Source organism: Podarcis bocagei (genome assembly GCF_964188305.1).
Source record: "Podarcis bocagei genome assembly, chromosome: Z".
Classification (NCBI taxonomy): domain Eukaryota; kingdom Metazoa; phylum Chordata; class Lepidosauria; order Squamata; family Lacertidae; genus Podarcis; species Podarcis bocagei.
In genome coordinates, this window is record NC_138140.1 from 16,462,222 (window position 1) to 16,476,922 (window position 14,701).

General features: G+C 44.8%; 2 protein-coding genes across 3 annotated transcripts in view; one reads left to right on the plus strand and one right to left on the minus strand.

The window, feature by feature from the left end:
• The window catches only part of LOC308578743 (uncharacterized protein), a 131,396-nt gene that overhangs the window by 95,042 nt on the left and 21,653 nt on the right, over positions 1-14,701 (minus strand).
• FIBCD1 (fibrinogen C domain containing 1) overlaps positions 1-14,701 on the plus strand; it is a 69,707-nt gene that overhangs the window by 52,290 nt on the left and 2,716 nt on the right. For all 3 annotated transcript variants that reach the window (XM_081179238.1, XM_081179237.1, XM_081179239.1), the window contains one exon: positions 12,362-12,458. In XM_081179238.1, coding sequence (XP_081035364.1) covers positions 12,362-12,458 — 97 coding nt within the window. The remainder of the gene's footprint in view (positions 1-12,361; positions 12,459-14,701) is intronic.

The window sequence follows — 14,701 nt, forward strand, 5'->3', positions numbered from 1 at the left end:
GGCTGAGAGACTGGCCCGGGGTCACTCAAATGAGCTTCATGGCCAAGTGGGGATTCAAACCTGGGTCCTAGGCCCTAATCTGCCACTTTAACCACTACATCACACTGGCTCACATATTGCAAATTAGGTAGGCGGATCTTTAAATTTGAACCAAATACAATTACCGTACTCCAGTAGCCCTGCTTGTGGAACTGCTCTGATAAATGTGAGGCTATTTTCTCTTTTTTAACCCATGCTTACTCCAGGACAGTCAAATCAATTTGTCTGAACCAGATCAGGATATAAACAGGTTGTGTCTCTCACACTGTGTCAACATGCTCCCCACTCCACAGTTTCTGAAAGCCTACTGGGAGCCAGGACATAGGTTAAATTGCTCATGCTGCTCTATAAATCCCTTTGGATGAGATCATATAATTTCTTCATCTACAGCTCAGGTTGCCAGCGAAGCCCATGACATGCTGAGGAAGGAGATTCACTCAGCTTCTTGAGGGCTTGCTGGTTTCCTCCTCTGACAAATAAACTGAGCACAAATTGGATGCAAGCTTTGTATGGATTCAAAGAATGGCACAAGCCACATAAATCCACATTGCGCCACATGCAAAAAGGAGCACCTGAGATTCAATCTGTGTGACCACAGTAACTCAGGAGTAGAGCAGGTCCTGGGTTCAATCCCCAACATTGTATTGCATTTTAAATATTCTGTTGGGAGCCGCCCAGAGTGGCTGGGGAAATCCAGCCAGGTGGACAGGGTATAAATAAATTTTTTATTATTATTATTATTATTATTATTATTATTATTATTATTATTATTTCCAGCTAGGGCTGCCCGAAACCCTGGAGAGCTGTGGCCAGTGAATGCAGACAACAGCACTCCTGATGGACCTGTGTTCTTATTTAATTCAGCCTTTTATTCAGAACCATGAGGACTAGAATCTTACTTTATTTATAGGGGACAGGTGGTAGCTTAGTAGTAAAGCATCTGCTTTACATGCAGAAGGTCCCAAGCTTAATCCCCAGTGGCATCTCCAGGTAGGCCAGGGGAAAGATTCATGTCTGCATTCCTGGTGAGTTGCTGCCAGTCCGCCCATACAGGACTGAGTTCATTGGTCTCACTCGGTATAAAGCAACTTCAGATGTTTTTAGACTTTCCCCTTCTGACAAAAGATATGATGCTCAAGAGGAATTGGTTTTCTGATGCACTTGTAATTAGCGAAGGCAGCCATTTCCCCCCTGCCACATGCTTTTTCAAATTAAACGACAATGTCTCCCGAGAAACCTTAAAATAACTCTCCTGCTGATGCTTCACTCTAAAGTAATTAGTACTTATTTCCAGCTGACTACTACACCGCTAACAACAGCAAAACAGTGTATTGCCCCAAAGTAGACACATAAAGACCCTCTTGCCATATCTGATCAGTTAAGGAAAACCTGGCAAACCTGTCTTAATTATAAAACTTACATATTGTTACCGGCCACCCCAACCTCTACTGAGTGGCAGCAAGAGATTTCAAGGTTCTTGGAAATTAACCAGAGTTTGCATTTAACTTGGGAAAAATCAGGTACAACGGAAACTGCAGTGTCTTAGAAATATGGTTTATTCACACATATTTACACCTGAGTTAGAGAGAGAGAGAGAGAGAGAGAGAGAGAGAGAGAGAGAGAGATCCCAAGAGGGGTTGTCCTTCCAAGCAGCGCAGCACTGGATTTAGAGGCACCTTAAGCCCCATCCCCGCATCTCTCTGTTAGTGGCCTGCTGCAGCCCAGCCCTTTAGTTTGCTGCCCTTCAGTCCCTGCATAGAGTTCTGCCCACTTCCTGCTCCTTCTTCCCAGAAACCCCTGCTCCCAGATCATCAGTTGTAAAAGGACACCCTCCCTTCCTGTGGTGACATCACCTCCCTTGTTACCCTGGCAACTTCCTTCTGTGACTGGCAGAGCCTTCTGCCTGGTTGATGACTTCCATTGAGGGCTGACAGCTGGCTATCAGCACCATCGTTTCTTCAATGACCCACCCCCCAGCAAGGCATTACCAAGCTGGCTTCATGAAGAAGTTTGCTGATGTTATTCCCAGCTCTTGCTAAATTCAGGAATTTATGATTTTGCTCAGATTCTGCCACTCCACTGAATGTAGAGACTATGGGGAGTCTGCCACACCCCCTCATAACAATACTGTATAATAAAAATGCAATACATAATAATCAAGAAAGCAAGTTTATTATGCTGTGTTGGGCCTTATTCTTACATTTCTGGAATGCCGGTGTAAATGATTATATATTTTCCCCCTTTAATTTATTCACAACACTATAGAATTTTTGTTGTTTGTTCTATTATCCCTTCCAGTGCGATTTTTCAAGAAAAAGAGGTGTGGGAACTCACTATGAACACCTCCCTTGTTCTCTTATAATGGCAGTATTGCCCACTTGAGAGTTGCTGGAACAGTTCTGGCGAGTTCTGGCTGGAAAAACCCCCCTGATCTCTTCCCCTCCTTATACACTTCCTTTTTTCTTTCCCCTTTATATTTCATTCTTTTTCTTCTTAGGAAACAAGAATGTTTCATATATAATAGTTTTGACAATGAATTGTAATAACATAACCTTAATAAAATCATTAAAATTAAATGGCAACCTCATCCCTGTTTCCCCCTCACTGCTATCTGGGTTGGAGAAAAAGAGTTGAAGGAGAAAAGGATGGAGTCACTCATGAAAATGTTAAGAAAGGCCACCTTTCTCCGTACCTTCTCACAGCTTCAAAAGTGCTCCAAGGACTGAAACAGCGACTTCTCAAAGGGCAGTGGGAGATGATAACTCCAATACTTATGTGCCTATTTAAAGCCAGCCCAGTCAGCAGGATCCTCTCAGCTTTGAGGAGAAAATAGTTTTAACATCAAGGCAACACGCTGGCAGCAAAATGCCTCAACAAGTCTGTCAGCATGCTAGACATGTCATGGCTAAATCCAGACCTTGAGCATCAGACGGACCACGCAGGGCAAAGATGCGAAAGAGGGCCCAGATAAATGCATTTCGGGGCTTCGGACTTATGGTAGGACAAGCTGCAAATTATGCTCCATTTTGGTCTCGATGGCACTCAAGCCAAGGTCTGTTCCATCTCATTTGGTCCTGTTGTGAGCATTGTGTGTGAACTTCTTACATAAATTACACACTTTTGCAAAAACCCATCTCCTCTCCATCTTTTAGAACTCTGCTTGCCTTCTGCTGCATTGTTGCTTCCTAGTCTTCCTTGGTCATGGCAATATCAAATAGTTCATTGCCAAAATTGTTCCCACCTATAATCATAAATATCCTATTTCAAATCCCTGCATTGGTTTGCTGTCCTCTTCCATATCCTGCAGAAACTCTTTGTCCACACCTTTGGAGCATTCCACAATAGCCTTCATTTATCCCATTGTTCTTCTTCATCATCATCAAATTTATTTCCTGCCCTTCTCTGGCAGGGTCCCAGTGTGTTTGACCATAGAATCATAGAATTGTAGAGTTGGAAGAGATCCAAAGGATAATCTAGTCCAACTTTTGCAATGCAGGGATCACAGCTAAAGAATCCTTGACAGATGACCATCCAATCTCTGTTTGGATACCTCCAATGAAGGAGAGCCACCAATGTCCAACAGCACTTACCGTCAGAAACTCCTTTGTAATGTTTAATCAGAATCTCCTTTCATGGGATTTTAATCCTTTGGTTCAGGTCCTACCCTCTGGAGCATCAGAAAACATGCTTGCTCAGTTTTCCATGTGACAACCCTTCAGATCTTCTTTTCTCCATGCTAAACATACCCAGCTCCTTCAGCTGTTCCTCGTAAGGCTTGGTTCCCAGCCCCCTGATCATCTTGGTTGCCCTCCATTCATGTTAAGCTTGTGGTCTACCAAGACCCTTAAATCCTTTTCACATGTACTGCTAGTAAGCCAGGTGTCACCCATCTTATATTTGTGCAGCTGCTTCTTCCTGCCTAAGTGCAGAACCTTACATTTGTTCCTTTTGAAATTCATTTTTTTAGCTTCTTCATCTGAAGTCTTTAAACATAGGTTGGGTAGTCGTCTGTCAGGGATTATTTAGCTGTGATTCCTGCATTGCAGTGGGCTGGACTAGATGACCCTTGGGTCCTCCTTCCAACTCTGCAATTCTATGATTCTACATTATGCTCCTCAGATGATCAATTCCAATCCAGCTCTCTCAGTCCCAACATGGACTTTTGAGGATAGCCAGAACCTCATGAGTGAAGGAGAGAGAATTTTCTTCTTGTACAAGAAATCAAGTTAGGCTTCTGACAGAACCTCTTACACATCACTAACATGTTAAGACAAACTTAGGTTTTGCTCCTTTGACCCTCTGAGTCAATTCTGTTTGACTGCACTGTCATGACACCTTTCCTTCCTTCCTTCCTTCCTTCCTTCCTTCCTTCCTTCCTTCCTTCCTTCCTTCCTTCCTTTTTCAGAAGTGACACTAGTGTTTAACTAGTGGGTTGCAATATCCCCCCAGACATGGCCATTTATGTTTCCTGTTTTGGTTTTGACTTGTATTTTTACCCCAACTCTTGTTTCAATGATACTCTAAAAGCTCTAGTTACTGGTCAAAAAACTTACACAATTCACCTGCAGCTTGAAAGCCAAGTGAAAAGAGAAGGGGAGATGTGTAACAACAAAAAAATATGTACAGAACGTTCACGATTCTTTGAGGCTCTGAAATAGCTACTCGCCTGCAGCGAGTGAGAATTGCCCCCAGGCAGCAAAGCAGGGAAGAGAGTTAGTTCTATTTACCTCGTATGTTAAGCCCATCAGTACATTGAACTTGACAAACATTGGCATATGGACTGACTGGCTAATATTTACTGGTGCAAAAGAGAGAGAAAATGAGAATTCCTGGATGCCAAGATCCAAGTTTGAGGCCCATACTCTTTGTTGAGAGAACCCCAGCAGAGTTTTAAAGTCTCAAAATATGTGGTAAAGGATGGAAATATAGGTTGTTAAACTTTTAAAATATGCCCTTCCAAGTGAGGTGTTCATTGTGAGTTCCAGCACCTCTTTTTCTAGGATAATAGCACTGGATACAACCCAATTAATCTAGTAAGAAAAAGCAAGAACAGGCTTTGTCCATCAAATGTTCCATGGAAAAGTCGCTGCATACCTGTTGCATAAAATCTAACAATGAGAAAACCATCTTCTCTCACCTGAATCTGGAGTGCCCCCAACATGTGCGCACTCAACTGCTTTGGCAGAATTGACACTGCTGAGGGTGCCACATAATACCCATTCCACATCCGTTACAACTCAGTGAATTAGTGTGGCAGCACCTGCACTTTGGAACTCCCTGCCTATTGAGATCAAGCAGGTGCCTTCACTGTACTCACCAGCTAAAAATATCCCTGTTTAGACAAGCCTAGCCAGATGCTTAGAATTTTGAGGTGATTTTCATCTGTTTTAGTATTTTAACTTTTGTATGGGTGTGATGTTTTTATTGATTTTTCTGTTTTATCTTTTGTAGAGCAGTCTGAGGCTTTTTTTATAAAAACAAACAAACAAACAAACAAACAAACAAACAGTGTATAAATGTTATGAAATAAACAAATAACTAGCTTCTGGGGTGAGGATGTACAGTACCCAGATCAGCTTTCCCCAAAATTAAAAACAGAAGAACTTGCTTGCGGCATCAGAACAAAGGCCCGTATGTCATCCCAAACAGGTGCCCCAATTCTAAACCTGCAAGCAGGACCTGAGCACAAGAGCAATCTCCCCTGGTTAGGTTTCCAGCAACTTTTATTCAGAAGCATTACCACCTCCAGCCACAGAGGCGGAGCTACAGTCATCATGGCTATTAATCTTTGATAGCCATGTCTAATCCTCTTTTAAAGTCATCCAAGTTGGTGGCCATCGCTGCCTGCTATGGGAGCAAGTTCCATAGTGTACCAATGTGCTGTGTGGAAAAAGTCTTTTCTTTTATCCTTCCTGAATCAGCTGTCCATAAATTCTAGTGCTGTGAGAGAGGCTGAAAAATGTTTCTCTCTCTCACTACTTGCTGGGAGGATGCTGGGAGCTGAATTGGTCCAGCAATGTCTGGGGCCTGAAGGCTGAAGGACACTGCTCTGTTTTGAAGGGCTGTAAAGTTAACAGATCCAAAGAGGGGAGAGCAGGAGGGGCCTTTGTGGTTGTCCATCAATGGTGAGCACCTGGCAGGCAGAGGCCACCTGGTCACAGCCTTCTCCATTAGGGTGAAATGCAGTCTATTTCAATTATAGCAATTACGGTATGTCTAAATCTGGACCTATGCATATAAAAGAGCAGATGTACAGTTTATGAATATATGTGCACCTCTTTTGCAGTGACGCATAAGTGACAGTCCTTGATTCCAGTGAAGTTAATGCAGTATCAAAGCAATACACTCTTGAGTGGTCACTCTCTGGATGATTTGTGGGTAGTTGGGGGGGGCACTGAGGCCAATTGCTTGAATGCACAAATACACTGCAAGTACCTCCAGGAAGGTCACAACTGATCACTTCCTGGGGCAGGCAGGAAACCCACACATGTAAATTTTGGGGTTGAATCAGGAGATAAGTAAGCCCTGTAGTCAAGATTCCTGTAGTCTGCCTTCAATAAGTACAGTACTATTGCCAACCGCCTTGTGGCTTCAACCAGGTGCAACGCTAAACAAAAACAAGTTGCAATGATCTTGGGTGCTTGCATCCTCCCACCGCCTGGCCCAGCTTGCAAGAATTTCAAAAGCTTTGTGTCCATTTTGTACCACTGACTGGTTGCTGTGATGCCTGAACATGGATAACCTGTGGTTAATTTTAATGATGGTTTGCATGAACAAGATGACTTCAAACTGTGGTTTACAAGGTTGTTGTTTTTTGACAAACCATAGTTAAGACTAACCACTGTTATGGTTAGTTTGGGATGGCATGCTAAAGTGTGTTCAATTTAAAACAGAAAATTCCGATCTCCTCTTCGTGGCCATGCCAGGGGTGGGCAGACGTGAACCTGTGTGTAAAGCCATCTTTTATGAAGAAAATGATATTGGAATCTGATACCCTAGTAGTATTCAGCCACCATTCCCCAGATTTACCCAGCGCAGCCTGTCTCTTAACTGCCTAAGGAGCCATTGGTTTTTCAATCATAGCTTGGCAGCCTTACCAAACAACATCAATTTCTTTTCTGACCCTGGAATAGAACACTTGAGTATTGAGTTCTTGACCCTTGTCTTTGAAGCTATGAATGCTTTCCCTTTGTGATCCAGCAATAAAACTAAGTCCTCAGGGATACAGACCCAACCACAACACTTTAGCTATTAGCAAAACGTCACAGCCCCTTTTCCTTCTGATGGCTGTGTTAATCTGCTTGGGACTCCCTGGCTGCGACCAGACATATTTGGATCCTGTTACACCTTCTTATATGACGTACTGATGGCAAGATTAAAAGGGATGGCAAATTCCCCTGATTTCAGATTCAGGTTTCTAGCCCACATGGCTACAGAGAAATCAGCTCTGGGGGAGGAAAAATAACAAGTCATATTGAGGGGCAAAGGAACTGTGGCTGTGGCGTTGTGTGCCACTTCAGGGTCCATGCATGGCTGTCTCTGCACCTCCACAAAGGGGGATAATCAGCAAAGAGGCATTTATCACCAAAGCTGTTCGGGCCACTAATCTCTCAAGGCATTTGTGTAATCAGGCCTTTACATGGACGGTTATGGAGAGGAGAATGAGAGTGAGGGAGAGCTCTCCGCTAATGCAACTCAAGCCCCTCCAAACCCTCCTCCATCAGTGCCATGGACAACTGGCCTACTTTGCAGCCTGAGGTCAAAGCAGCTTAATGAAGGAGCTTGCATTATCTCCTGCTCCCATAACCTTCCCTCCTTCCCCAATGCCCCACTGATGTGGGAGCCAAGAAAAGCTCTCCATTAGCAATCAGCTTTGGGCCCCTTTCCAGCAAAAGTGTCCTTCAGCCATCAAACTGTTCAGGCCCAAAGCCCCTTTCAAAGGGGCTTAGCAAAGGCAGCTTCTCAAGCGCTCAATGCAGGGATAAAAATTAAGGGTTCTAATTCTAGAAGGTAAGTACTGCTTGGATCAGAGGCGAGCCTGATGAGTGAGAATCATGTCACAGCCTCCAAACTAGGGCTTGCAAAGTTGGTCGGAGCTGTGGCAGGGCATCTAATGGAGGGCTCAGCAATTCTTCCCAGCCTCAAGGGCCATGTTTCCTTCTAAACAGCCTTCTGGGGGCCACAGAAAAGGACCGTTCAGGCCAACAAGCAAAAGTTGCTGGAACGAGTGTCAATTTACTTCCTGCAGTGCTCCTGATGCACTATGCACACTGTGTGACTAAACCCGTCATGCCCCCCTAAATCTGCCTCTTCTGGGGTTCTCTACATGCAAATGGTGCACTCTACCACTGAGCTATCTCCTTCCCCTAGCCACAATAAACAAGATTCTAGTCCTCATTGTTCTGAAGAATCATGCAGCGCATAGTTCAACTATGGAGCTTGCTCCCACAAGAGGCACTGATGGCCATCAACTTAGATGCTTTTAAAAGAGGGTTAGACAAGATCATGGAGGGGAGGGCTGCTGATAGCTGTTAGCTATGATGGATATGTTCTGCCTCCATAGTTGGAGACAGCAAAGCTTTCTGAATACAAGTTGCTGGAAACTTAAGGAGGGGAGGGTGCTGCTCTTGCGCTCGGATTCTGATTGTCAGTTTCCCATAGGCATCTGGTTGGCCACTGTGAGGACAGGATGCTGGGCTAGATGGACCATTGGCCTGATCCTGCAAGGGTCTTCTTATGTTCTTAAGTATTGATTGAATTAAGTAGGAACATCTGAAGCTGTCTGATACTGAGTCAGACCATTCAACCATCAAGCTCAGTATAGTCCACACTGACTGGCAACAGCTTTCCAGGATTTCAGGAAAGGGACATTCCTAGCCGCATCTGAGGATGCAGAGGATGGACCCAGAGACCTTTTTGTATGAAGCATGTGCTCCCCCACTGAAGTACAGCCCTTTCAAAAGAAAAGAAAAATCCTGTTCTTTTTCCACCTTAAAAAAATAAATAAATCTATCCATGTTTTCCTGTCTGCCCTGGTTAGCACACAGCCCCAGACTAAGACTGTGGGGAGCCCGGTTCCTGGCTGCCCCTTAACAATGTTCCATTGTGATGCAACAGAAACACATCAGGATTTTGAAGCATATGCTGGCCACGGTGGAGCTCAACCTCCAGATACTGCAATAATGTAATCATGGGCAGTTTATGCAGCATGAAATTGCCCGAATCTGTTCAGGAAGAATCATCCATAGCAAAAGGGTTTGGTGTGGGGGATGTTTGTGCAGCTCATGGGAAGAAAACAGGAGAGGGAGGACATCAGTCAGAGATAATTCTTCCCCTCCCCCTCAGCACACACTCCCACAGAACACTACAACTCCCTATCACCCAATGCAATTGACTGTAAATATTTCACACACTTGCAAAATTAACTACAGAAATGGTGGTGATCCCTGGCTTAGGTGGGTTTTTTGTTTTTGTTTTTAAAGAGAGGCTTGGACAAATGTACAGAGAGTAAGCTGGTCAGAAGCTGTTTGCTTCTTGGTTTGGAAACTGAGTCCAGCACAGAACGCAGTGATGGATGGAATGAGAACGTGTGAACCTCCCAACTTCCCTTGATGCCCGTTGGATTCCCCCAGTGCTGGTTTTAAGCTAGAAAGCCACATACTGTTTGGGATCCCTATACCCAGAATACTGCCTTTCCACGTATTTATTTGTTCCATAAAATTTATAACTGCTTGATTGTAAACAAAATAAAATGGTGGGGGAAGGGGAGGAAATCTCAAAGCAGGTTACAGAAAGGAAAAGTAACAACCATAATACTTTCGAAGGATGAGAATAACAGTAGACTGAAAACGGATTAAAACCCACATCAGCTTTCTAAGAATCTGGACATCTTTGTCTAAACAAAAATGTTTTTAGCCGGTGTTAAAAAGAATACAATGAAGCCAGCTGCCTGATATGAATAGGCAGGGAGTTGCTGCCACACTACTTAAAAATTAAGGGTGGGTATTATATGGCACCTGTAAGAGTGCCAGTTCTGCCAAATGAAATGGTCAAGTGGGCATAAATGGGATAAGGCCACCTTGCAGGTAAATTGGTCCCAAGTTGTTAAGGGCTTTATATAATAATGACACACTGAACTTGGCCTGGTAGCAAAATAGCAGCCAGTGCAGATCTCTGTACTCAGGTGTGATATGCTGACAATGTCTCAGTCCTGTCAGCAACCAGGCTGCAGCATTCTGCACTAACTCCATCTTTTGGATCAATGCAAGGGAAGCCCCACATAGAACACATGGCAGTAATCCAGTCTTGAAGTAACACCTATGAAGAAGGAGAGCTGCTGCCAGTCAGTGTAGACAATTCTGAGCTAGATGGACCATTGGCCTGACTCTCGGTATAAGCAGCTTTCAATGTGCTATGAAACTAGCTTAGTTTATGGAGGTAAAGTTCATGTCTGCCTGCTTTTACATCTGGCACCTGGAAGGTTGCCCATAATATGCGGCCCTCCAGCAGAAAAGGGTTCCCTGCCACTGTTAGAAATAATACCCCAGTTCCAACCCTCCAACCATTATTAGCCTGAGGGTAATGGTGGCATATTGGCATCACCAGTGGAAATAGGGTTACCATCACCAGAGTGCTGCTTTAAAGTAAATGGATGGGCCATTGTACTTGTATGGGCAACTTTGAAAGGCCTTTTAGGTCACGGCTGAAAATCCAGTGATCTGAGAACTCAGCTGTTCTGAAAGTAAACTTTCCTTTTGGTGCCCTTCCAGTCAAAATGTGCCCCTGCTTCATTAAATCAGGGGATGGACGCTTAATTAATGGTGAGTAGCAGACACAGGAGGTATTTTCTTGATTCTCCCGCCAATAGATCAAAGTTTAATTAAGCAAGAAAAGTACCAAAAGAAGGACATTTCACTTGGCTAATTTGAGAACCACGGCAGAAGGGGGTAAGGCGAACCAGTAAATGCACAGTTCGTTATTGCTTAATCTTTAATCAAAACTCTTTTGTTGCCTAGAAATGAAAGCCAGCTTGAAATGTTCATGTTCACCAATACATAGGGTTTGCCTATAAGACGCCTTGGTTCAAATGCAACACAGCAGGGCTTCCCTAACACTTGGCACACCACTCACAAATACCAGACCGTGGGCACCTGAAGGGAGGTCATGTGGTCATGTGCCCCACAGCAAGTTTAGCGAGTTATAAAACACTGAATCATGAGATAACACATGGCTAAGGGGAGATCTGCTGGTAATCCAAAAGGCAGAATACAATTCAGTAGTTCTTCACGCAGAGGATAGTTAAAAAAGGGAACTCACTCCCATAGGATGCAGTGGTGGCCACCAACTTGGATGGCTTTAAAAGAGGATTAGAAAAATGCATTGAGGAGAGGGCTGTGCTACTACCTGTAATGGCTATGCTTAATCTCCACGGGTTGCAGGCATGCTTCTGAAGACTAGTTGCAGGAGACCCCAGGAGGGGAGAGGGCTCTTGTGCTCAAATCCTGCTTGCTGGTTTCCCACAGGCATCTGAGTGGCCTCTGTGAGAAGAGGAGACTGGACTAGAAGGGCCACTGGACTAATCCAGGAGGGATCATCTTATATTCTTATGTCTGCTTTGCACATTCTTATGTCATCTTATATTCTTATGTCTGCTTTACACATTACTTAAAGAAACAACAACCCTACAACAGTGTTGGGAAACCTCAGTCCCAGGGACCAAGTGCATCCCTGGAGACCTCTCAATCCAACCCTTGGGACTCCCCTCGGGCTTTACCTCCTCCTCAGCCATTCCTTCTTTCCATAGGCCACACTCCATACTACCTAGGCTTTGTATCCTTCTTTAGCCTGACTGGAATGTGCCCTTGAACTCTGCTCATGCCCCTTGCCTCCCTCCCAGCCTGGCTTGCAGCCCCCAGGAGGTTGCCCAGGAGAGAATGCAGCCCTTGGGCTGGAAGAAAGCTCCCTGGGTGATAGCCTAGAATGAGAAAATTAATAGCCGCCATATCTGTAACATAACATTTCTGGTTTCAGTGTCAACCTCCCTATTAATCCTGACAGGAAGCCTCTTCAGAGTCCCTTTCGCTGAACCACTCCAACATAATTAGCCAATTTAACGGGGTTTTTAGTTTGCATCTAGGCTCTTTCATCTGATAAAGCGGCACCATCGCTCTTCAAACTGGACCATGAATGGGGGAGGCAAAGACAAAGCTGACGGAGGCTCGCCCCCGCCTCCCCCCCCAGTGAACACATACACACTCTCTCTCTCTCTCTCTCTCTCTCTCTCTTGTTCTTACTAATCCTGCACTGATTTCTCCCACTACAGGTCTTCCAGCGGCGTGAGGATGGCTCTGTGAATTTCTTCCGTGGGTGGGAAGCTTACAGGGATGGATTTGGGAAACTGACTGGAGAACACTGGCTCGGTATGTGCATCTTGGCCTTTATTATCACAGCTTTGGGGAAGTGGCAGAGAAGTGGCTTTATTTATTTTTATCCCACTTTTTGCACCAAGTTGCTCAATGTGGTGCACATGATTTTCCTCCTCCTTTTCATCCTATCCTCACAACAACCCTGTGAGGTAGGTTACAGGCTGAGAGGCAGTGACTGGCTCACCCAAGATGGTGGTCCTCATTTCCTCCTGTGGGAGTGAGTTCCATAGTTTAACTATGTGCTGCATGGAGAAGGACTTTATCTGTCCCAAACCTTCCATCATTCAGCTTCACTTGATACCCATGAGTTCTAGTGTTATAAGAAAGGAAGAAATTCCCACTCTCTCCAGGTCATGCATAATTTTATAAACGTCTATTATGTTGCCTCCTACTGCTTTTTTCTCAAAACCAAAATGTCCCAAACGCTCCAAGCACCTGTTCACTTTGGTATCTCCCTGTTATGCCAGCCTTGACCTGTTCCTAGATAAGCTGCACACCAGCGAGCAGAAACCTCTGAATCAAAACTGTTGCGGTTTGCAAGGAAAGCTGCTGTTGACGGTTGTGTCATGTTGTGGAGATGATTTCTACCTAAGGAGCCTGCAGCCTGCAAGTATAACTTAAAATACTGGTAATTAAAGAGAACACCAGGTATGATGGAGGAGAGGTTTGAAAATGGGAGAGAAGGAGTCATCACTCACAGCGAATGACAACTTTCCCCAAATCACCTCTTAATTGAGAAATGATCAGCAGGACTCCTTCTCCCCTGTCACTACCCACCTCTAGAGAGGTGCTTTTGCAAGTCCTAATTGATAGGCAGTGAAATCCCATCTCTCAGCCTCTGAAGGCCCACACTAAAAGCTGCATGACATAAGAGGCTGGGAAGGTTTGGTCTGGGAAGTGGGACTAAATTGTGGATAAGGCACATGACACAACAGTCAACAGCAGCTTTCCTTGTTGTGTTGGCTGGGCTCTTAATATCCCATGGCCTCTTCCACCCCCACCTCCAATTGGTGCATGACATGGAGAAAGTGGGTGGTTTTTCTCCCTCTCTCATAACACTGGAACTTCTGGACATGCAATGAAGCTGAGTGTTGGAAGATTCAGGACAGATCAAAGAAAGGACTTCTTCACTTCCTCCCACTGGATGCAGTGATGACCACCAGCTTGTATGGATTTGAAAGCAGAGTGGACAAATTCATGGAGGAGAAGTCTATCAATAGCTACTAGTCATAATGGCTATGTTTTGCCTCCACAGTTAGAGACAGTAATACCAGTTTCTGAATACCACTTGCTTTGGGACCACAGGAGGGGAATGTGCTGCTCTTATGCTCGAATCCTGCTTGTGGGTTTCCCAATGGGGCACCTGGTTGTTTACTGTGAGAACAGGATGCTAGAACTAGATGGGCCATTGGCCAGATCCAGCAGTGCTTTTCTTATGTTCGTACATCCGTAAAGGTAAAGGGACCCCTGACCATTAGGTCCAGTCATGGACGACTCTGGGGTTGCAGCGCTCATCTCGCTTTACTGGCCAAGGGAGCCGGCGTACAGCTTCCGGGTCATGTGGCCAGCATGACTAAGCCGCTTCTGGCGAAACCAGAGCAGCGCATGGAAACGCCGTTTACCTTCCCGCCAGAGTGGTACATATTTATCTACTTGCACTTTGATGTGCTTTCGAACTGCTAGGTAGGCAGGAGCTGGGACTGAACAACGGAAGCTCACCCCGTCGCGGGGATTCGAACCGCCGACCTTTCGATCAGCAGGCCCTAGGCTCTGTGGTTTAGACCACAGCGCCACCCGCGTCACACATTTAGGCAGGTCTGATTTTTAATATTTTTGGTAGCCTTAAGAAAGCTGCTTTCTGAAAAGGCTGCACCTTCTAAAATGAATGTAGCAAATTATGTATTTCATGAAATGCATATACAGTGGTACCTCTGGATATACATACCTCCAGTTGCTTCAGGATGTGAACACAGCAAACCCGGAAGTATTTTTCCGGCTTTCACCACACGCACATACGCAGAAGCAGTCCCTCCGGTTGCGGAAACCTCAGGATCCAACCGGAGCTCCGGAAAAGGATCCCGTCCGCAACCGGAGGTACCACAGTACTGCTTGATTGCAAAAAACCCAAAAACCAAAGATATCAAATTCTCAAAATGCTATACAAAGAAATAAAACAATGAAATTGCCAGTAAAAAAAGTACAAAACAGCTATTTAAAATAAGTCTTCAAAATACAAT